Consider the following 22,980-nt stretch of genomic DNA (forward strand, 5'->3'; position numbering starts at 1 on the left):
CAGGGAGTGGGACAGAACATGTCGACAGTATGCCAGGGTTTTAGTGACAGGAGACACAGTAGTCGCGTTAACATCTTTGTCAGATGTTCCGGATGCTGTGGTGCTCGAAGCCGAGGTCACCCAGGAGTTGCAGCTTCGAGTTTCCTCCACTAGAGGGTGCAAGTGAATCAGTGACTGTATGACAACAACGTGAATGCCCCCGGGCCATACAAAGACAAATCAGGAATAAGATACTACCAATGACTACGCGTTCTCCTCTAATGAGTGCAGTTATTATAACTTAGTCATAGTAACAAAAACATACTTCAGAAAAAAAAAAATCACACCTACAGTTAGTTGCTGGTAGGGCATATCATTTTTGGCAAAAAAGTTTCCAGAAGGCATTTCAACAAAAGTCTTTTTGCTCGTCACACAGACTGCTTATGCCAGCTTTTTATATTTACACGCACACACACACACACACACACACACACACACACACACAAACCCACGCAAACACACACACACACACAATCTCATCAGATGTATTGATTAATGTCCATGGAGCATGCATAGGTCAGCGTGAAATCGTCCGATCACTTTGTGTATGCTGGGATCATAAAGAGGGTCTCGCCCCCGACAAAAGAACGACAGCACAGTGCAAAGAGACCCAGAAGAGGTTCCAGATAGAAACTGACTGCGGAGAAGACAAAACAAATTAAATCCTCTCTCTGACGTTACAACATATACATACAAGTCAAGTGTCTTTAAAAAAAAAAAAAGTGTAAAAAGGAGATCGGTGCAGATTATATCATGTGTTACAGCTACTGAGATCGAAAGCAACGGTCTTTCTCTGTTGCAGCTTCCAGCTCCCACGATAGCAACGGGATAGACCTAAAATAAATCACCCCAACCCAAGATAGTACACAGAGGAACAACTAACATTCCTGCCCTACTAATTCAAAACTCATGGAGCTCCCATAATGCACCACGTAACTCAGCTCCCCCCCTCCCCTCTCCCCAAATCCCCCCCAAAACCAACACACAAATAGTCTGTCATATACTGTACAGTTGGCCCTCTTAAGGGAAAACAAACATATGTACATTCACATCTCTAGAATAAAAAACAAAACCAAAAAAACAGTTTTCTTCTTCAGGTAACCTAAAAAAAAAGTGTAGAACTGGACAAAATCCTCCAGACTGGGGTTTAGTGCTCATTGCAATAACAGTTTTAGAGTTTGTTTACAAAAACCTGAGGCCTAATTGGCTACGAAAAGGCAAACAAAAAAAAAAACTACCCAGATTGTTCAGATTTTGTGTGACCACCTTACAAGGAAATGTTTTGCAATTTTGCGGTAAACCCCAGGTGCGGATTGTTGCCCACTTCTATTTCAGTGATCATGTTCTCTTCTTCTCGTTGCAACCTTTGGTAACACCTTCAGGACATAAACGCACAAAATACTACACAAGTAAGAGGCAGTGAGCGACTTTGACAGAACAAATCAGTCCACAAGTCCCAACATGTATCTAGGCATATTTGTCATTTTGCTATGATTAAAAGGGAAGAAAAAAAAGCTATTATTATGATGATCAATACTTGTTTCTCCTTCATTAAAACACTATTCTTGTCGTGATAATAATGTGATAATACTGCAGTTAACTCGTCTAACACTGCGTACTGGTGGTTAACACTAGAATGAGACACAGCGGAGGTTTGAACTGATTCACAGAAAATCTGAAAATTAATGAAATCCACACCTCCGGGTTATAGATAGAACTGATTCCTGTGTCACACCGTAATCTCGACTTTGCTGGTGTAATTAAATCAATCTTTAAAAAAAAAAAAACACTCTTCTGATGAGAAAAGAAAGAAACAAAAAAAAAAAAAAACACAGTCACACTTACAATCTAACAATAAATCAGTTTCAGAGTTGTAAAACATGACATGTGAAGTGTGACGTTTCACACAGAAGAACTCTTTCGAGATGAGAACCCATCCCAAAAAAAAATAAAAAGCTGCACCGTGTGAGCAGCCGGTTCGGAGTTTGTCTTGACGTGTTTGTGACGATATTTACAAAGAGCAGAGAGTCGCGATGAAGAGGAGGTTTTGAGAGTGTGAGGACGCTCGTGGTCCCGGGGTCTTGACCTCGGAGGGTGCAGCCGAACACATGCGGTTAATGATGACGTCCCGACGGTCCTGCGCGAGTGCGTGGGGGGATCGGGGGCTTCAGTCGTGAAGAAAATCCTCTTCCTCTAATTTCACATTTTTGCATTTTCTCTCGTCAAGAATCTTTTCTTTTTTCCTTTTTTTTTTTTTAATACGGTCAACGCCATTTTTTTTTAGAGGCATAAGGCTTCACCAGACTACAGCGATGGTCTCGCATACGTCCAAACACTTCGGGGAGGGCCTCTGTTTATTTAGGTGTTGCGCACCGCTAAGGCCTGTTCCAGCTCCTGTCTCCTCTGCTGGATCTGTCGAGGAAAGAGGAGAGGGAGAAATGCGTCACCTGGGCATCCGGAGGCGGAGCTAGAAAGTCGGCGTGACGTGAGCCTAACAGACGATTCCTCACCTTGCAGTAGAAATAGCGGCTGACGGCCTCCTGGGACCAGGGCTCGTTGTAGAACGCCGCCCTCCTCTCCTCTTCGGGGTTCCCGACCACGTCTGTCATTAACTACAGCCAACGGGAAGGAAAACCATTGATGACGGGACTAAATAATAACAACATTTAAATGACATGTTACAGGAAGTCTTTCACTTGTTAGTCCACGACAAAATCTGATTTATTCAAAGTATCAAGAGTTAAAGTTCTCATTAGGTGGCATGATGACTTATATTATGTATGTTATGGTGAAAATTCATATAATTCTAACCAATATATTATACTGTTGATTAGTTGAATGTACAATTCATATATATTGAATCTATAATGCATAATTTTCTATTTCTATTCAAAGTGACTTCCTGCATTTTATTATCCCCCGAACGTCCAGAACATATGTCCAAATAAAGGCAGCGAGTTGTTTCAGTGGAACTTTAAATTACAAAAGAAAAAGCACGAGTGTGTGTGTGTGTGTGTGTGCGTGTATATAAATATCAAACCTTAAGATCTCGGCTCTGGGATTTGAGCCAGTCCTGGATGTAGCCCTTGGGATCTCTGGAGAAACTGAGCATGAAGTCCCTCTGGATCTTCAGCTGGTTGATGGACTCGATGGTCTCATGGATCTGAAAGAGGAAACGTTACAGTACACGTAGAACATGTGCCATATATCTATTTAACTGTAAATAAACAACCATTACATCTGAATGATCTATTCATCCTGATAACAAAAAATATACTAAATCTAGTCAAACTGATTCTGTATTAAGTCCACAAACATTTGAAAATAGGAAACACACAGTTACTCAGAGCACAATAATGTGTATAGATGTAAACATAAGGAGCAACAGAAGAACAGGCGCCGGCCCACAATAACAGATCACTTCTACACAATACGTGTCCAAAGGATGGAGATCTTCTCAAAAGAATAGATGAATGAGATAAAGCAATGTATCATGTAGAAAGAGCTTTTCTCCACGCCGCCGTATCAGGGACATTGCAGGTCAAACGTATAATTCAATTAATTAATTACCGAGCCAGGAGAGGGCGGTAATATTTGAAGGATGGCCTGATATACCGTTGTTCTCTTTGCCACCACGCTGATGTAAAATGGTAGTGAAAGTAGCAAAACGTTTATCCACCACAAAGCAGGAGAGCAAAAATTCTGTGCCAATAGATTTAATTAAAGCAGTGATGACCTCGTTCCTTCCTGCTCACTCACAGCAAAAAATGTCAGTTTAAAAGTCACAATGTTATAGGTTTTAACGTAAATCAGTCAAACATGGAGGTCAACCACATTTAAAACAGAAGGGGCGTGAAATCCTCCACGCAAAGTACCATCGAATGAAAAAATCTCCGGTTAAAAATCAAATGCAGTAAAATTGGTTGGCAGCTCACTTTTCTTTTTTAAAAAAAAAAAAACATTTACAATGTCCAGTATTTAAAAAGGCGAATCGATCCAAAGTGTCTCTCACCTTGTTGTCCAGGGAGGCGATCTCCTGCTGGTTGGCGGTGGAGAGGAGGAAGCTGCTCATCTGGCCCTTCAGGGGGTCCTCCACCTCCACGTCGATGTCGTAGCAGGCCGTCTTCTTCTGGTCGTTGGGGTCCACGCTGGCGGAGAGAGTTCAACACATCCTCAAAAGCGTGTCATGGTGCCTCAAAGATGAGTCCATGTTCGCTCATTATGTCTTTTCATTTTTTTATTTTTATAATGAATAATAACCATTCTTAGTAAAAGTGTGTTTGTGTTACAAACCGTCAAAAAAAATTAATTAAAAAGTCGACGGTCACCGCATATTGTTTGTGACGTCAAGTCATACAAAAGATAAATACACCCTCATGTTGTCTTATGACACCTTCGAGGTTAAATAATAGTTCATCTGCAGGGAAATCTACCTGATGACGTGGTTGATGACGATGGGGTCGGGGGGTAAGAGGAGGTTGGTGAGGCGCTGAGGGATCTCAGAGAACTTCAGCCGAGGGCAGTCAAAGATCTGCAGAGGAGGAAGAACATCTGTGTTAGTCATACACACAACGCCCAAACACATTTATCATGGGGTGTATTAAAAAGTAAGGTTAAAAGATTTGTCTAAAACAAACGTGGAAGCTTGTGGATACAACGTTTTCCTTAAGAGTTTTCCTCTGAAGTGTGTCTATCATGTGTCATTTGGAAATGACAGAGGCCAGTGATGCAAGATATCGTTACTCACATTGTCCCAGTAATATCAGATTGTATTTCAGCCACGCTGATATGAATATTTATGCAACAACAGCGTGATTTATCGCACACGGAGAGTCCCGTACCTGCTGGAAGTACTTGTCACAGTTGATGTACTCCTTGTCATGGGAGTCCTGCAGCTTGTTGGTCTTGACGTACTGCCAGAGGGCCTGGATGATGCAGGAGCGAGTCTGGGTGTGAATGCCAAGCAGGCGAGCCAAGCGAGGGTCCAGTTTAAACTGGGGAGGCTGCGGAGAGAGACGATACGATCGCATGACAACACTTTCTGTACAACCGCCCACCTCGGAGCCTCCGCATCGTCGCACCTGGCGTCCCCGTCGCGTTTCACCGGCTCGGAGACGGGTGTCTAGGTTAAAAATGAAGTCTTTAATGCGCTCTCGGGGACTGGTGGTTATCAGCGATGCGCAGGTTGTCACGATAAAAAAGGGCTCGATTTATACGCCGCGTGGCGCCCCTCACCTGGTAGTCCAGCATCAGCAGCAGAGTGCAGCGCACGCTCACGTCGCCCGGCCTCTTCACCTGGAAGCCGTCCGTCTCCTGAGTGGTGGGCGTGCGGTGCCACTGAAAGAGCAAACCGCCACAGAGTGACTACACACCCCAAACTGAGGTGGTTTATTCAGACTGAATGGTCTTTTTATTTTATTATTCTAGTATCACACTTCATCTAAAAGCGTGAAACAATACATCCACATGCCCACACGTTATAAAATGACATATTTACAGTTTAAAATACACACCGCGCTTTCACACGTGCATATCATCCATCATAGCACGATATAAATCCTGCACGCTGTCTTGACTGTGTATGGACAATGTATACAAGCATATACTGTACATAATCCTGCTCTTTGTGTATATAAAGCACATTTGAATCTGATCAATGTGTCGAGTGCTCATCGTTGTCATTGTGAGCTTTAGCGTTAGCCTCATTATGTGTAAAACTCTTGAATAATAACACTTAAAGATGATTATCCCTGAATTATATCTTCGATTGTTGCTTTATATTTAATGTTGCAGGGAAATACTTCAAAGGAAGCCGCAGGAGATTTATCACAATGATCAAAAGCAGAAGGAAGTCATTGAGTGCATATATATGTCTGTGGTTCGGTGAGAGGTGAAATATCTATCCATGCACAGAGCTGAGAGTCTGAGTCTTTGTGTTTACGTATATATCAGAACCTTCTCTGGGTCTAACCGCGGATGAAATTATTTTTTGCGTCTCCATTTTTATCTTGAAACTGAAAAGAAAGCGCTTCGCTTTAAGCATACATTCAGTACAGTGGATTGCAGTGACTTGGCATGCAATACAGAGTAATGTGTTCCTCCAACCGATGGCTGATGAAGAACAGATTGAGTACTGATTTTTAACTCAAGGTAAAGAAAGAATTCTTTTGATGGAAAATCATTCAAAGCGATGCACCCGAGTTGCCAAAATACCCTCCTAAAAGGAGGAACCTTGAGAAGTCATAATTCTCAATTTGGAGCTCCAAAACCTCCCCCCCCCCCCCCAAAGTCAATACATGTTGTGAGGATACAAAGTGAAGGGCAGCTAATGAATGTTTTTAATTTGTAAGCACTTGTTTTCTCCAACGCCGGCATGTAAAAATCAACCTTGCACAGATAAGAAGGAGAGAGGGTAAAAGTCTGTCCTTTCTGTTGTTATAGAGAATCAAATTATTTTGTATAAATTCAAAAGGAGCAGGTTAGTTGGGGTGATTGTAACCTAAAATTAAAAAATAAAATAAGAACAATTTTCAGCGAACCCCTCTCCCCCTGCATGAGGAAGAAGCCGCGTACAAAAGCTCCAATACGAATGGATGTGATCTCAAAGGAAAGCGCTGGACTACGGAGGGACAAGCAAGCAGGGAGGCGAGCCGCTTGCATTATAAACTGTGCTTCAGGAGAACTCAGGTGTAATCAGGGAACTTATTACAAACACCTGTGTGGGTGGACGACAGCTGTGGCATGCAACTGAGCCCTCGTTAATGAAATTAGCTTCACCTGTGATATCACTCCACCTACCGGCACCTGTAAAGCTCACCGATAAAGATGTTGTATTTCGTTTTATGAAGAAAAAAAATTAATTAATTTAAAAATAATTTATAAAGAAATCCTGCCGTCGCTTAATTTATTTTACAGATATGACTCGTGGGTCAGAATTGAAGCCCACCTCTCTAACTCCTTCGTCCCAGTCAAAAAAAAACATGAATCGCCAAAATATTACAACATCAGAGAGATAAAAGACTTTAAAAAAAAAGCCTGGAAAAAAAAAGAAAGATTTTTCACTAAGTTTAAAATAAAGTTTTAATGGGATTTAAAAGTTAAATAATACCCAGAATGTATAAAAGATACGTAACATACTTTTCTGAAAGTTTAAAATGAGTAGCTAAGAGTTAAAAATGCATTAAAACTTTTGAGAATGTTCCAATTTAAATATTTCTGAAAGTATGAAAGGCATGAATGATAAAAGTAACAGACGAACGTGTTCCATGTTTGAATGAAAAAAATAGGGTCGGAGTCATGTGACGAAAGTAAGAATAATTAAAGAGCGAGAAGAATCCAAATAGAAAAGAAATGACGACATTCATTCATCTCAAAACCAATAATCACCACAAACACGAGAAAAATCTGCAGTCATTTCGTCAGAGGGGGTAAAAGGTCGTCAAGGCGGCTCTAAAACGAGCCTCTTCCTCTGTGGTCAGGATGAACTAACCTCAACCAGGTGGTTGTCGGGACCGTAGAGTTCTTTGTCCAGCTCAATCACCAGGCTCTTAAAAAACGAGGAGAACTTCTTCTTCTGCTTCCCCGGCTGTGAAAATAGACGGAGTCGGGGTGGTTAATTAATGTTCTAAAATCAGACACACAAACACATCAGTCGCCGCCGTCTTTGTTTATAGCAGCGTTACTCATCAAAAACCCACAGGAGGCTGAGTGAGATCAGCAGGAGAGAGAAGAATTTTTTTTTTTAAAAAGCGAGTCGCTAGACATTCTCAGGGTTCGCTTCCTCCGAGCTCGCGACCAGAAATATTTGAGGTTTTGCGAAACCTAAATGCTTCCTACCGCTGCGAGATGACGTCCTCGCTGCTCGGCCTGCTAAGAACATCAGAGCTAAAAAAAAAATTTTTGAGACACATCTACAGTCTCTGTAAAACGACCCTGTTAAATACCACAGGTGGGAAACAGTTAGTTTAGATGAACGAAACTCACGTCGTCGAGCAACTTCCCCTCCACTCGCAGTTCCCACGATGCAATGCTGCCGTCGGAGTCGTCGGCGTCGGGTCTCGCCGGGTTGAAGGTGTTGGATATGTAAAGCCTCAGTTTACGCTTCTGCTGCTGACACAAGGGCACAGGACAACACCACAAATGAAACGGACGTTTCCCTAAACGGCAGGAGGAAATGTCATGAAGCAGGTGGCCCATCTGGTGACTCATTAGCTCGATGGATATATAACGAAGGATTAAAAACGTGTTGTCAAGCAATCTAATCAATAAGTGTTAGCCATATAGCACCTTTCAAACAAATCAAAACGCACTTCAAGGTGCTTTGTAAAAGGAGAGAAGACAAAGAGACTAATGCACAAGTTAGGAATACATTAATGAATTCAAAAGAATGAAATAAATGAACTCCGAATGAGTCTTTAGTTTAAAAAATGTATGTTTTTTTAAAATTTAAGTGTTTTTGTATTTAAGTCTCTTTCAGTGTTAATATGATTTTAATGTACACGTTTGTCCTTTCATAAATGGCGTTTCAGACGGACCCCTGAAGGACAGCAGGTCTCACTGGCTCCTTGATTCTTCCCCTTACCTTCATCGGTCTCTTCAGGGCTTCCTGGATGTCCACGCGTTTGCGCATGATGGTCTGGTCGAGTTTGCGCTCAAACGCCAGCAGATCCATGTAGGCCTGAGACTCCGGGACCAGCTCGCGGATCTGCTCGAGAGGGGCAGACGTTCCAAGTCTTTAGATCTCACACACACACACACACACATCAGATGAAGGAGACAGATTTTCTGAATATCACTAAAAGGCTCAAACCTCTAATTTCTTCTTTAATCTCTCCAGTGTTCTACTACCAAAAAAATAATAAATACTGTCATGCACCGGTGACACAAAACAAGCTTCAAATCAAGCTTTTAGTTGTCGTCCCAAATTCAAAATCAAGTACACTGTGTGCAATATTTTCTCTATGTACTAGACTTAATTTACTCAGAAGCTGCTGCATAGCCATTCATACGGTGGTCCACACCATCCTGGGGACACTGGGGGATAGAAATGAGATGCAGAGTGTGCAGCCAACCAGCCAGGACTCAGACATTACCATACCGATGAAAGTCCTCGGAGCATCAAGGGGCTGCTGCTGCTTACTTACCAAACACACACACTCTCTCTCTCTCTCTCTCTCCTTCTTCTCCCTCCCTCTTCTTCTCTCTTTCATGTTTCTCTCTAAATGGCTGCCTCCATTGTTCCCATCCCATTCCTTCTTTATCTCCATCTCACCGTCTTTCACCGGGCCCGAGGTGCCGAGCAGACGGAGGAGCGTGGCGGGCATTCCCGGTCCCTGACTCATTATTGTGGAGTGGCGCCCCGGCCATGCCTACTGCTATCTCTCCGTCTGGGTTATGTTAGAGGATAAGACCCGGAGCCAAGACGCTCACTAGGCTCCAGACGTCCGTAGTTCCAGCGCTGGCCTGGGACGCGGTGAGGTGAGAACTGAGACCACGGGATGGAGACCACCACCTCTGCCGGGTAAGACTCACCTGCGGCAATTCTCTCCAGGGTCTACTTGCGGTCGCGTCTTTTGCCGTATCCCGCCGACTACTCAGATTCAAAATCAACTCGCCACCAATAACAGAAGAAACTAAATCCCTAAAAGCTCCCGATCGCTCCCCTCGTCCTCTCGCTCCTCATTTGGACATAACACATAATCTTCTGGCCCTCTGCGCCTTCCAAGAACCCCTGACATCAAAAAACAACCATGATTTCTTTTTCTTTTTTTGCACACAAAAGATTTGAAAAAAAAACACACACACACACACACACACACACACACATAAAAAAAACACAGCTACAAAAGGTAAAAAAAAGAAAAAAAGATGCAGCCTCACCCTTTGCGGAAGAATCTTGTCTGCCATTTTCCTTCTCTTAGCACTAGAGAGAGGGAGAGAAAGACAGAGGGAAAGAGGAAAAAGAGCGCATGTTACTATGGTGACTGATAGCGTAGCACCCAGGCCATCTGCTAAAATGCTGGGCCATATCCAGCACCCCAGCATCCCAGCTGTGTTGTGTGTGTGTGTGTGTGTGTGTGTGTGAGTATGTTGAAGTGATTGTGTGGTATCTGGAATGCAGCAGTCCACCTGGAGGAGAGCCTCTTACAGCCAAAAAAGTGTCACATCACTCACCTCTTGACACACACACACACACACACACACACACACACACACACACACACACACACACACACACACACACACACACACACACACACACACACACACACACACACACACACACACACACACACACACACACACACACACACACACACACACACACACACACACACACACACACACACACACACACGGTGACAGGATGTGTGTTCAAGAGCTTTTCGGAATGATTTTTCTTTGTGTGTGTGTGTGTGTTTTCATTCGTGAATGTTTCCGCTGTGTGAGAACAACATTTCAAATGATCTCTTTGTTTATTATCTCATACTTACCATGGAGGGACTAAGAACAATAAGACAATCCGTGCCAACGTTGTGCCTTTTGTCAGAACTTTCTTACTCTGGTTGCAAAAATAACACTTCAGCTTCCGCCGCTTTTGAAAGTGCCCCTAAATATTCCATCTGTGATACGTGGAGCACCTTTGTGAATGCATGTGTTCTGTTGTTAGTGGACTGCAGAAGTGCAGTGCCTATGAAACACCTTGATGGCACTACGCTGCAAAAAGAACAATTAAACAAAAAGTCAGAATCATTTATTTAGATTTATCAGAGATTAATAATCTTGCCGTGAGGGGCTTTATATCGAAAGGCGTAAAGAAGCAAAATAATTTGTGTTTATTTCAAAGGGGTCAGATTCTTCTCTGTCGTCCTGTTTTAGGACATTATCTACTTTCAAGCGCTTTTAATGTGATTTTTCCACGCTGCACTGCCTCTACCAAGAATTATAGTTAGATGAGGAGATTGATACCCTTTTTGTACAGATGTAAAATAAGATATCTTCAGAGCTGCCGGTCGGTGGACCTTGATCCCTTCACACAGAGCATGGCTCGCTGTTTCTGTCCGTTTCCAGTCTCTGCGCTCAGGTTTGTATTATATGGTATTATTGTTCATAATATATTGTATTAATATAGAGGGCAAGGCTGCATAGTTATAATACAGACACAGACGTGTATGTCCTCATCTGGCTCTCTGCAACAAAGGGAATAAGCACACTTTCCAAAATTGTTGAGCGAGGGTGGATGGACCTTCGTAGTGGTCTGGTTTTTATGCTAGTGCAAAATGTATTAGTCCTTTTATATTAGATCATGAATCGTTATTGGGATTACATTTAAACTAATGTAAATATCTGTTTTTGGCTCATCCACAATACCTGAAAAATCAAGGTGCATGTTGGTTAACAACAACGACCTAACAGCTGCTGCAGGGGCAGATACAACATTATGAATAAGACAGAGAAATCCTGGTATATATATTGGTGTATATGGTATACATCATCATATCGCTCAACCCTAGCTGATGGTGGAAATGTTCTTTAGATACAGTAATATGTGTTCTTGTTTGTAGGAGGGGATTTCTTTTGCAGTGTAGAGAGATTTCCACTGCACCGGCCTGTGAGGCAGTGTGTTACATCAGCATGCCAAAGACTGAAACAAGCCTGCTGCAAGGACGATTGAAAGATTCGGGGATGCATTGCAAAGGAAAACACACATCTGCATCACAACAATCCGCCATTTTAAACTATTTAAAAAAAAAAAAAAAAAAAAAGGGGGGGGGGGGGGGTTTTAGATTGGATTCTATTTTATGTTTCCGTCCTGGCTGAAACAAACGGTTCCCATCATGCCATGCTCCAGTCCAAAGCATGCACCACTACATGTTAGGGACTCGACTTCCAGGCCTGAACGTACGGTCGGCCAAAAGAACTCATTCAGGGAGTGCTGGGTATCGGGCGAAAGGCTAGGAGTCATCAAACGGAAGAAAATGGACATGCAGCAGAACAAACTCCTACTTTGATCCGAGCGTGGGATCTGATTGGGGCTCTCTCATGTCCATCTGCCTCGCCGGCATCTCATTGGCTCCGGGGAATCCGACTGGCTTCCTAAGAATTGGTGAGGATTCGAAGGTTGTCCGATTAGAGTTGTGGCGAGACACACACTCAAGTACGATGTCAGAGGAGGGAGGAGGGAGGTGGGGAGAGGAGGGGAGGGGAGGAGGGGGGGGTGTACACACCTGGTGGTTCTGGCTGTTTGAGTGTCTGTATGTGTTGGATGTGTGTTAAGTTCAAGGGTCTGTTAGTGGGAGCAAACTCTAAAACTCAGACAAGGGCAGGCACTGGGATGGGCGTGTGAGTGCAGCAGAGGAGGTGCTGGGAGGCGTCCTGCTCATCCGAGGGACACGCTCATTCAACAAAGTCTCTCTGTGAACCAAAACAATCATGCTTCACACACGCAGACAGACAACACACAGACAGACGGACACACCGGGAATGCGTGTGTCACAGGAAGAGGAGAAAAACAGGCGAGTCTTCGGCTCTATCGTTCGTCTCTGAATCGCACACACGTGTGTGTGCGGATGTGCGGATGACGACAACGTGCACGCACGCCGCTCACACCTTTTTTTTCCATGCTCGTTTCCCCCCAAAGAAAACCTTCTTTTTTTCTCGAAAAAGCAGTTCGCCCTTGCTCGGCGCCTTAAAATACCTGGCCTAGCAACAAGAAAACCTGTTTCATTATCGAAATGAGACCGGCGAAGTTTCTAAGCAACCCAAAGAGTCCAATATCAAACATCACGAGCAGCGAGGAACGTGTTCACATTTAAAAAAAAACAAAAAAAAAAAACAAGGTTCAGAGGTTCATCTAAGAAAATAAGGGCTCATAAATAATGGGGTCCTCATTGGAAATACAAGATCAAATTGAAAAAATCCGTAACATGTGAACAAACCTATGGGAGGAAATGGGGGGGTTCTCAAGAACAAAAGACCAAACTGTTCCAGAGTAACTGAACACCGGATAAAAACCACTCGGGTGGTTACATCTCGTGTGTGAGTGCACTTTGACATCACTGTTGGGTTTGGTTACACACGTTGTATGTAAAGAACCTTCTCGTCCAGAGAAGGAAACTGAAACGACAGTCTTCATCTCGGTGTTTTGAGGTAACTCTCAGATTCGGTAGCAATCAGTCGACAGAAAGAATCCACCGTTTTTTAACTCATTTCATGCATCTAAAAGATGTGTTTTACCCTCAGCCTCTGCGATGCAAAGACGCTCCACGATGAAAACGACAATAACAAGAAACCGATTTGCAATGAAAACAATCAAAAAAATATGATGAGAAAAAGCTACTCTATGCCATCAACTTTGCAAACGAGTATTATCCGAGGCAACTGAAACGTTACACCAGGACACACAGATGTCTTTGCTTTAACACGCATTTTAAGACCAGCTGTCCCGAGCACTTCCTGCTACGAGACACACTTACCGCAGACATAAAAGCCTCTCCATTGAAATCTACACTTTTACCTCACAGAGTGCCGTGTGATGCAAACGTTCCCCAACCCCTCTCTCTCTTAGAAGTTGCTACTTTCCATTAACTTAACGAGAAAAAAACGCGGTTAATGTATTTTCCAAGTGGCTGAAGCGCACGTGGGACCGTTGTCACAGTCCTGGGCACTTCCTACGGGCCACAAAGTTTTTTTGTATTTGGGGAAACAAATTAGTACTATATAAACGTAATTCCTCTGACACGAGGTCGAGTATTCATAGGATTTGATGCAAAGCAAGCATGGAATTAAATCCTATTTATAGCAGCGGCTCTGCGCAGGACAGCGTTTGTTCTGCAGAGCGAAAGTCGCCGGGGCCACGAGGTCTCAATGACACCGCGAACACAGGTGGCCCGGCCTCCAGCTGGCAGCGTCGTGGTGTCTGAGCTGGACGGAGTCGAGCGGGCGGGGCGCTCGAGCATCAACTTGTTTGCCAGAGGACACTTTCTCTCTCTCTCTCTCTCTCTCTTTCTCTCTCACAAAGCAACTGGACGGGTCACCCTGGCCCATCGATCAGACCCTCCGCAGCCAGCCGGGCCCCTCTGGGGGTCGAGGCCCCGACGCAGGACAACATTTCCCCCGACCTGTTCGACAAGCCTGCTTAATTGTAAGTGGATCAATCGCACTGCAGATACTGAGAGAATGAAAGCGAGAGAGACACAGAGGTCCACTGAGTGTGCATATTGATCTCCTTTCTAATGACCAAACCTACCACACACTCGTCTCCTAACAGACATCCATCCACTGCCTGTGTGTGTGTGTGTGTGTGTGTGGATACTGAGGATCAGATCCTTTGTCAAACAGCAGACAATAGATGGTACCGATAGAAGAACCAGAGTCTGAACGCCTGCAGGCAGCAGCATGGACCCCACATAGAGGAGACCACGGGTCAAACTAGACTACGAAGAGACACAAAGAGTGGAGGAGGAGAAACACTCAGTCACAGTTGTGGTTGGGACGGTGAGGAGAGGATGCAGAGAGCAAGGCAACGAGGAGCAGAGTCAAGGAACTCAATTGAAATGAAAGCTGAACAGAGACACACAAGAGGTCATGGTTTCACTTCTCAGCAAGGATGATTTCTGAGATCGATTTCTCGGAGATCGCGGGACCGGCGGGCTGCAAGTTTCCGATCAATTTCATCATCTCTCGTCTTATTAATCCACGATCGTGTCATGAATGTATATTTAAAAGATATGGGGAAAAGACTCATCATTGGTTTTGTCTGATCGATATAGTCTAAAAAAACAAACAAATTTACAATGATAGAAAACAGAGAAAAGCAGGAAGTCTATTTCTCTTCTTTTTTTTACGAGCCAAACTAATAACGTGGTGAAATGATGTACAGACAATGATTATGAATTGTAATTGTAATTAACGTGTCATCTAGCTGCATCATCAGCACACCATTTTGCCTATTAAGTGAATTACAATCAGCCTCAGCTGTACTTTGCTGCTAATTACCAAACATTACACTTACACTAAACTAACACGGTGAGCGTTATAATGCTGACAACAGCATTTAGGCTGTAGACTCTGGTTACTTTATACATTACTTTTATGACTGATGAGCCATTAACTATACAAAAAACAGTTGTTTGATTAACCTACTGATATTGTAAAACAACCAATAGGTTTCTCTAATACTGTTGCCAGTACAATACCTACTTTTCTGGAATAAGTACTAAGTACTTTTGATTGATTTGAGTGCATTCGGTTTAATGACATCTCAGCACAAGCAGCCGTGTGCACATTTGCCTAAATCACATAAAGTCTAAATTATGAGAATCAATGTGGAATTGTTGGATCAGAAAATTAATAAAAACCCACAAAGAATCTGATATAAAAATGTTCATACCAGCGTTTAGTTTTGGCTTAGTTTTTGATTTATGTTAAAAGGTATTGTGGTTCGATGCCCAGATGGTGATGACTCATGACCATCTCCACGTTTGGTTTTGAAGATCTAAGCCTGACTCGTGAAGTTCAAAGCGACCGCAGCCTCCTCACGATCTCAATCATTCCACACAAAGCAGACAAACCAGGAGCTCTTCAAACAAGCCGTGCAGGGTTCAGAAGGTCGGCGTCGGAGGTCGAACAGACTCACTTTCTGGACCGGCTCTGGACCCCCTGCTGCTGCTGCTGCTGCTGCTGGCCCTGCTGCGAGGGGGCGGGCCTCTTGCGGCTGGGCTCCATCACGGTGGAGGGCAGGCCGGGCCGCACCGCGGGGCTCCCGCCGTACGGTGGGCCGGGGGGGCCCATGGGCGCTCCCTGGTGGGGCATCCTCGCTCCAGACGGCATGCCGGGACGCTGAAGGGGAGAGGAAGCAGGAGAGAGGACGGGTCACATAAAGACGCAGACAGCATCCTCCTTCTGATCTACTGTAATTGTAAATTAGCGCTTCTAATAATATAACAAAGAAAACACATTAGATCAACGGTAAATGTTATGCATTTTATTCGGATGGATCGCGGTGGACTGAGGAGAAGCTTCTTGTAAACAAACTCATCTTATCTGACAACCAAGAGTTTCACGTCCTGAAGTTGAACCTCTTTCCTCCTGTTTAACATGAAATGCTGCTGCCTGCTCTGCTTATATCGACACTGCAGTCTCCCGACTTGCGTAACATTTGATAACGTTACTCTAATCAAACAACAGCTGAGTTGGTAAACACGAGCACACGCTAAGCAAATGTGTGACGTCCATTCACGAGAAATCTGTGTTTTTTAATCTTTTCCATGTGGGGCAGCGAACCGGAAATATAAGGCGCGTAGTAAAAACAAATTCTAAAAAGACCTGCGATCCAATACGGGATTTGTTTGCATGGACTTCTGGCAACTGTTGAGCCCTAAAAGTGACGGCCAGTGGTCAAGTTATTACAACGTGCACAAAAAGGTTATTTTCGGTCAGAAAGTGGCGTAAATGGTAGCTGGTTTTGCAATAAAATACACACGCGATCGATTTATAGAACATTTAAAAAGGTATTAAAGTAACAGTAAAGCTTCAATTAGAGCTTTTACTCTCCACACACACACACACAACTTATACAATGCACACAGTGTCAGAGCCAACAGTCTCACTCCCGACTTGACGCCTGGGAACAACTGGGGAAGTCTCACCTGTGCTTGTCACTCCCATGACGACAGCTGCCTCAGTTTATTGTCTCAGACCAGATTGGGGTTCGCCTGACAGAAAGAAATCCTTTGACTCCTTTGAACAAGCGCACAGACCTACTGTGTGTGTGTGTGTGTGTGTGTGTGTTTGTGTGAGAAGAGTAAAAGTAAAATCATTGAAAGTCGTCACATTACCGAAGCTAAAGACGCTCTAATTGAAGCTTTACTGTTACTTTAATACCTTTAAATGTACTATAAATCGGTCGCGTGTGTATTTTATTGCATGGACTCCAGCTATCATTTACGCCACTTTTCTGACTGAAAATAAACTTTTTGTGCACGTTGTAATAACTCGTTTTTCAAGATGTCGCCATTTTTATAATAGTTTTCATATATTTCCCAGCTCCAGTTGACGTTATGCTAACATGCTGCCTGTTTTTGCATAATTTAGAATTTAATGAGATTATAAGTAAAATCAGGGGTACCCAGGGGACACGGGGAGGGTGGGGGGTCTCATTAGGGGCCTATGGTTTACCGTTGCCCTGGAGCCGCCTCGCAGGTTAATCCGGCCCGGGCTGTTGCGCGGTTTGATCGTATTTCATAGACTCATTGCGGGGTTTGTATATAAAATCTTAATCTGCAAGGTAAAATGCACCGCTCGCGTAGATCTACTCCCCCACTGAAATGTATTATGAGCACAAATTGATCCAAAAATATGACAATCATTGACAGTCCCTCAGTTAATATCAAACTATAAATACAACAAAGGATCCTACAAACAGACAGTTTGGCACATTAGACATTTTAAACCATGAAAGATGCCGAGTCTGTTCTCCTTCTTCTACCAACCCCTCTATTGTTTAAAAAAAACCCATCTAAACCTTGTTTTTTAGCAGAGCCGTGACTTAACAGACCCAAATGTTTAACCACCAACAATGTGCTCTTTGAAAATCGGCACAGAAACCGCCGGCTACATTTTGTAACAGAGCGAGTAAAATGTTGGACAGCCGAAGGATACAAGTCCGGAGTTTCATAACCTCACGTTAGCCCAACATTTCGCACTGTTTGTCACCTCCTCGCTGCATGCAGAGCACATATCGGATTAGATCTGTAGACAAACACACAGCAAAACAAACAAACAAACAAACAAAGAAGGCAATAAACTGCACGTATTCACAGCGAGGTTTAATAACTCAGAAACAGACCACGACAGATAAGACTGACGTATTGTGCGCTCTTTGAAATGGTGACCGAGCAGAGATCGTGTTATAAGAAGCCCGAGCAGGCGTCGCTGTCACTCCGGCTGGGGGAGTTTGGCCGGCGAGGGTGGGGGTGGGGGGGGGGATGGGGGTCAAAGCAACTGAGAAGGGTCTCCAAAACGGGAGGGGATAAGACGACATATGGTCGAGGGCCTCCTGCTCCGACGCTGCCGCCCCGCGGGGCTTTGACAGAGCCCGTATTTTGTCGTTCTGCTTCCGACCTAAGCTGGACCACAACACCACCAAACAGGCCAGACCGGGGCTTCTGTCTGCAGGACCTGAGCCGTTCAGATAGCGGATACAGAAACACGTAGCTGGATAGTGTGTAGGATGAGTTTCCCCTAAATCCTCACTCACTCTCTCACACACACACACACACACACACAATGTGGGACTTTATAATCTGACCTGCTGAACTGACTCCAACACTCTGCCCGGAGCTCTGCCAGCCAGCCAGCCAGCCAGCCAACCAGCAAGTGGATCTGCCATGTGGATGGATATCTGAGAAGTGTGTTGGCATCTCTGGAGGGATTTGAAGAGGCCAAACGTAACCCACACTGTACTAAACATACAAGTCTGTGGGTTGTAGCGCGGCTGGTCCCTTTTAAAAAGGCTTTGATTGGAATCAAATCTATTCAAGACTGAGGTTACTCGAGTGGGACGAGAGTCGCGTTTTAATGTTCAAAGTTATAGTCAATGAAGTGTCAGAAAATAGTGGAAAAAACACAGCTTTTAATGAAAGAAATACTTGTTTTGTCATATATTCATGGAATAATTCATTTTATTGTGTTATTACGTTGTTTTAGGTGCAACAACTAACTATGTAACTCATGTATATATCTCATTAAAGAAAGAAATCCCAGATTTTACTCTGGTTCCTAATGAAATAATACTTTCATATCCCTGTATTCATGGACGTAATACTTTATATCAATGTGAGGGCTCGGCAATCATTCAATCTCAGTGTTTATTGAATTCCAGTGGCGATACCGTGATGATTTGAAAATGACATTTTAAGATACCCGTCTCTGTAATATCTGTCTCATCCTCATCGCAATAAAAAAGATAAATGTAACTTAATTTGTGATGAAAAGCACATTTAAAAAGAGATTCGACGGTGACCTCTCTCTCCAAAAACAGCGTGTCCCCGTTGAGTCCACAGAACAAACTCGATACAGTTTTCATGGTGATTATTTCTTTTGGTGGAAAGCCATTTCAATGATCATGGCAAGGTCTGTGAATGTTTCCCCAGAGTAACCGAGACATTGTGTACGAGTCTTTTTTAAATTTCACCTTTCAGTGCGGTGAGGGCATTGCTTTCATTCCCTTTGTGTCTGGGTGGAGGGAAGAAGAAGAAAAAAAAACGATGACACGTTTGTGTCATTTTTTTGTGTGTCAGTTGTAACGATCCAGATCCGAGAGGAAAAGGTGCAGTCGATGTCTACAAGGTGTCTCGGAGACGTGCTCGTTCTACACGCGACGACGCCACAACGTGTTGTGTTTCGGCTTATCGGGGTTTCCCACGCAGAGCGCTGGAAGCCTTTTTTCTCATCGCCGCGGCCCTCGCTGACCTCCATGCGCACACGTACGAGCCACAGAAGTAACACGGTGGGTGGGGGGGTGTGTGTGGGGGGGGGGGGGTTTAAGGCCGATAATGAGAGAGAAAGAAGCAGAGACTTCAGTCGGGCCGCCAGCCCACCCATCAGTCCTCAAAGCAGACCTCGGCCAAACACTCTCCCCCACAACTCACACACTGCTGCTGGGAGGCAGGAACACTACGACCTTCGGTAACCACAACAATGTGTGCATGTATTTAAATATACGTGTGTGTGTGTGTGTGTGTGTAAATGCATCTCCACGTGTGTGTTTCTGTGAGTTTAAAAGCTTCATGAAAGTCGTCCCTTCGCCCACAAGCCAGCAAAACTGCGCCGAATCGTCCCAATTTTCCCGTCGTCTAAATATTTCTCCAGTCGGCAGTATATACACACAACGAGGAAGGAACCTGCCGCAACTATTATAACAAGAGTTTTCCATCTTGGAACGTGGAGGGGGACGGGGACGAGAGGAGGGGAGGCCGAGCTAAAAGGAGAGAGAGAGAGAGAGAGAGAGAAGATGAAGAAGGAAGCAGAGGGAAATATTTGGCTTGGAGCAGCCAGAACCTCATCAAGGTTAATTGGTCTGCTGAGAGGACGCGCTCATCTGGCTCATCAATCACCGGGTCCATTGTTTCCTAAAGTCTGTCTGCAAAGCCCCTGTAATGACCGCTCCTGTCAAAGAGACAATGCTTCATCTTGTTTCAGTGTATAAATCTACCTGGTGTCAGTACGACACACGTCGGCGCTGATTAAAGCGCCTGCAATCAGACCGGGTAGTCGAGCGGAGTCTTTTTCGACCTTCTCCGCGCACTCGAGGATTAGGAAGCGAATTCCCAAGTTTCAGGATCTCTGCGAAGGTGGAATTCTGTTTGGCGGAAAGTTTTTGTTTTTTTTGTTTAAAGGGTTGCAATGGATTCATTGTTGGGCCAGAAAAATAGTCGGAAACATTCAAGCCGCGACTCCACAAAATCCAAATGCAGTGTTTTGTTCAATCAACAGCCCGAAAGAAAAACAAAAACAAAAAGATATTCAGTTTACCGTCGTATAAAACAACGAGGAGCCAAAAACCAGCCCAAGAAAAAGAAATTGCAGATGAAAGTGATGATCGACGAATCGTTTGAGCTGCAGGAACTTTCACAACCTCGGGGTCGGATGAAACATGTTCAGGCCAAAAAGAAGAAGAAGAAGAAGAAAGGTCATTCATCGTTGAGTCGGACAAAACGAAACGTTAGAAGAACGTCACCTTGAGCCTCGGTTGAGTTGACCACATTTTCCTTTTCTTTGAGTAAAAAAAAAAAAAGAAAAAAAGAAGACATTAAATCAATTGAACTCACAGACTACATGAAACCTGCAACACCGTTACGTTTACACACTTGAGTCAATGTCACAACCACATCTGCTCAAACTTGTCACTGACATCCTCCCTCGACCCTCTCATTCATTCACCAAAACAACGTGCTGCCCCCCCCCCCCATCGCCCCACGTTCTGCTGTGAACTCTGGCAATAAGTTGCCCGACCTCTAACCGTGAGCAACACTCCACATCTCACGCTCGCGTCACATGAATGGACCGATTGTTTTGCACGGTCTCCAGGATTTGGCCGCCTGCCTCGGCTCCGTCTGCACACTACTACGTCCGTTTGTCCCGTGACCTTAAAAAAGGTTCAAATCCCTCCACCATCCCAACAGCACGCTGCCTGCGAGGCTACTCTCGCTGTGTTGTTGTGAGTGGACTCGTCATCCCCCCCACCCCCCACCTCTCTCGATCCCCCCCCACCCCTCTCGACCCCCCCATCCCTTCTTTCTGTGACTCTCTGGGAAGCAGTGTGTGCTCCTCCGTCAGCCAAATGGGGGGAGCTGGCTGCTTTCTGCATGCTGCTTAGCTTCTATTCCTACATGTATCCATGTGTGTGTGTGTGTGTGTGTGTGTGTGTGTGTGTTAGAAATCCTCTGCTCCCCATCCTTCTCCTGTTCAGCTCCATCCATCCATGCTGCTCCACTTCTTGTTCTCTCAAGCCATCATCTCCTAACCGGCTGGGATCAAGGAGAGGGAGAGGGAGAGGGAGAGGGAGAGGGAGAGAGAGAGAGAGAGAGAGAGAGAGAGAGAGAGAGAGAGAGAGAGAGAAAGAAAGAAAGAGAGGAGGGGTGCTGGAAATAACCTTCACATGGCCAGCTTTACCCAGCTATCTCTCACACACAGACCGCTGCTGCCGCTGCGACTCGTGCACACACACACACACACACACACACACACACACACACACGCATGCCAGCTCCCTTCATGGGAATGACGGACAGCGCCACTCACCACTCCATGGACCAGGAACTCAAACAGTTTGCTCTTGGTGGCTTTCCTGGCTCCCCCCGCCGTCTCCTCCGTAGCCATTTGCTCGGTCCCCTCCGTTCACCCTGCGATGTCTCCTCTCTCCTTCTTTTGTCTTTCCCTCTCCCTTCTCCCAGCCTCCTGTTCCCCTCCCCTGCTCCACTTTCCTTCTCTTTGTGCTCTCCTTCACAGCACTGCCTGTCCCTGACTCTCTCTCTCTCTCTCTCTCTCTCTCTCCTCTCTCCCTTCTCTCTTCCCTCCCTCTGACTCTATTTTGAATGTGCAGCCCTGCCGAGGTCTCTCACTGTGTGCCTCGCTCACTTTTTAGTTGAGCTGCCTTTCAGGAGCCCGGCACGTCGCTTGGAGGTGGAGGAGGGGGGGCGGGGAGGGGGGTTTGGGGAGGCTGCGCGCGCGCGGGGGTCTGGCAGGGGGGTTTCAGCCAGCCCACCCTGCCGCTCCCCCGCACAGCTGTTGCATTCCATTGGTAGATAAGGGCACGCGGCGCGGCGAGGCTGCCGTTTGGTGCTAAACGGGGGCCGGGGAGGTTTGAATCAGTTCCTCTGCAGCAGCGCGCGCGCACACACACACACACACGCACACACACACACACGCGCACACACTGGTGAACAAACCCGGAGGCCATGGTTAACGCACACAGTCCCGGGCTCATTTCTCAAAAAAATAAAAAATAAAAAGAAGACATTGCGCTCTTAAAGGGGCCCCGCTGCATATCATTACCGCGTGTACCCTCGTGACGCGGCGGTGATGATGATGATGATGTCTCCACTGAAAAGCCCCTTGAAGCGGGGTTAGCGTGTCTTCCCACACACACAGACTTCACCGGAGCAGAAGGCCACGTCAAGAGCACCTTCACTTCCTGTGTTTTTTTCTGCAGAGTGCACTCATAGGTTAGGAGTGTTTCCTCCGCTCGCCTCCTTAGCTTTTTACCTTTCACCCACTAGACGCAGGCCGTGGCGACGGCGTCATGGCCAACAACCAGGCCGGGCTGCACGGCAAGGTGAACCGTGTCACGTGGCACGTGTGATTGGTGCTGCTTTAAAACAACAAGGTGAAAGTCATGAGCAAAAGGATGTGAAGCTAGGAGCATAAATACTCATTGAG

The 22,980-nt window shown here is 45.1% G+C and overlaps 1 protein-coding gene across 2 annotated transcripts; it reads right to left on the bottom strand.

Moving 5' to 3' along the window:
• Positions 1-1,028: 1,028 nt before the first annotated feature.
• Positions 1,029-22,196, bottom strand: smarcd3b (SWI/SNF related, matrix associated, actin dependent regulator of chromatin, subfamily d, member 3b). Of its 2 annotated transcripts, XM_034560024.1 has the most exons (14): positions 21,844-22,196; positions 15,677-15,879; positions 12,046-12,135; positions 9,919-9,961; positions 8,621-8,743; positions 8,023-8,148; positions 7,529-7,624; positions 5,275-5,376; positions 4,881-5,042; positions 4,473-4,570; positions 4,052-4,187; positions 3,080-3,202; positions 2,550-2,651; positions 1,029-2,451 (listed from the first exon to the last, which is right to left on the bottom strand). In XM_034560024.1, the coding sequence occupies exons 1-14, from the start codon at positions 21,919-21,921 to the stop codon at positions 2,398-2,400; spliced, it is 1,536 nt and encodes a 511-aa protein (XP_034415915.1). In that variant the 5' UTR covers positions 21,922-22,196; the 3' UTR covers positions 1,029-2,397. The 2 variants fall into 2 exon arrangements, with proteins under 2 accessions (XP_034415915.1, XP_034415916.1); XM_034560025.1 differs by lacking the exon at positions 12,046-12,135.
• Positions 22,197-22,980: the final 784 nt, after the last annotated feature.

This window comes from Cyclopterus lumpus, chromosome 20 (genome assembly GCF_009769545.1).
Source record: "Cyclopterus lumpus isolate fCycLum1 chromosome 20, fCycLum1.pri, whole genome shotgun sequence".
Taxonomy (NCBI): domain Eukaryota; kingdom Metazoa; phylum Chordata; class Actinopteri; order Perciformes; family Cyclopteridae; genus Cyclopterus; species Cyclopterus lumpus.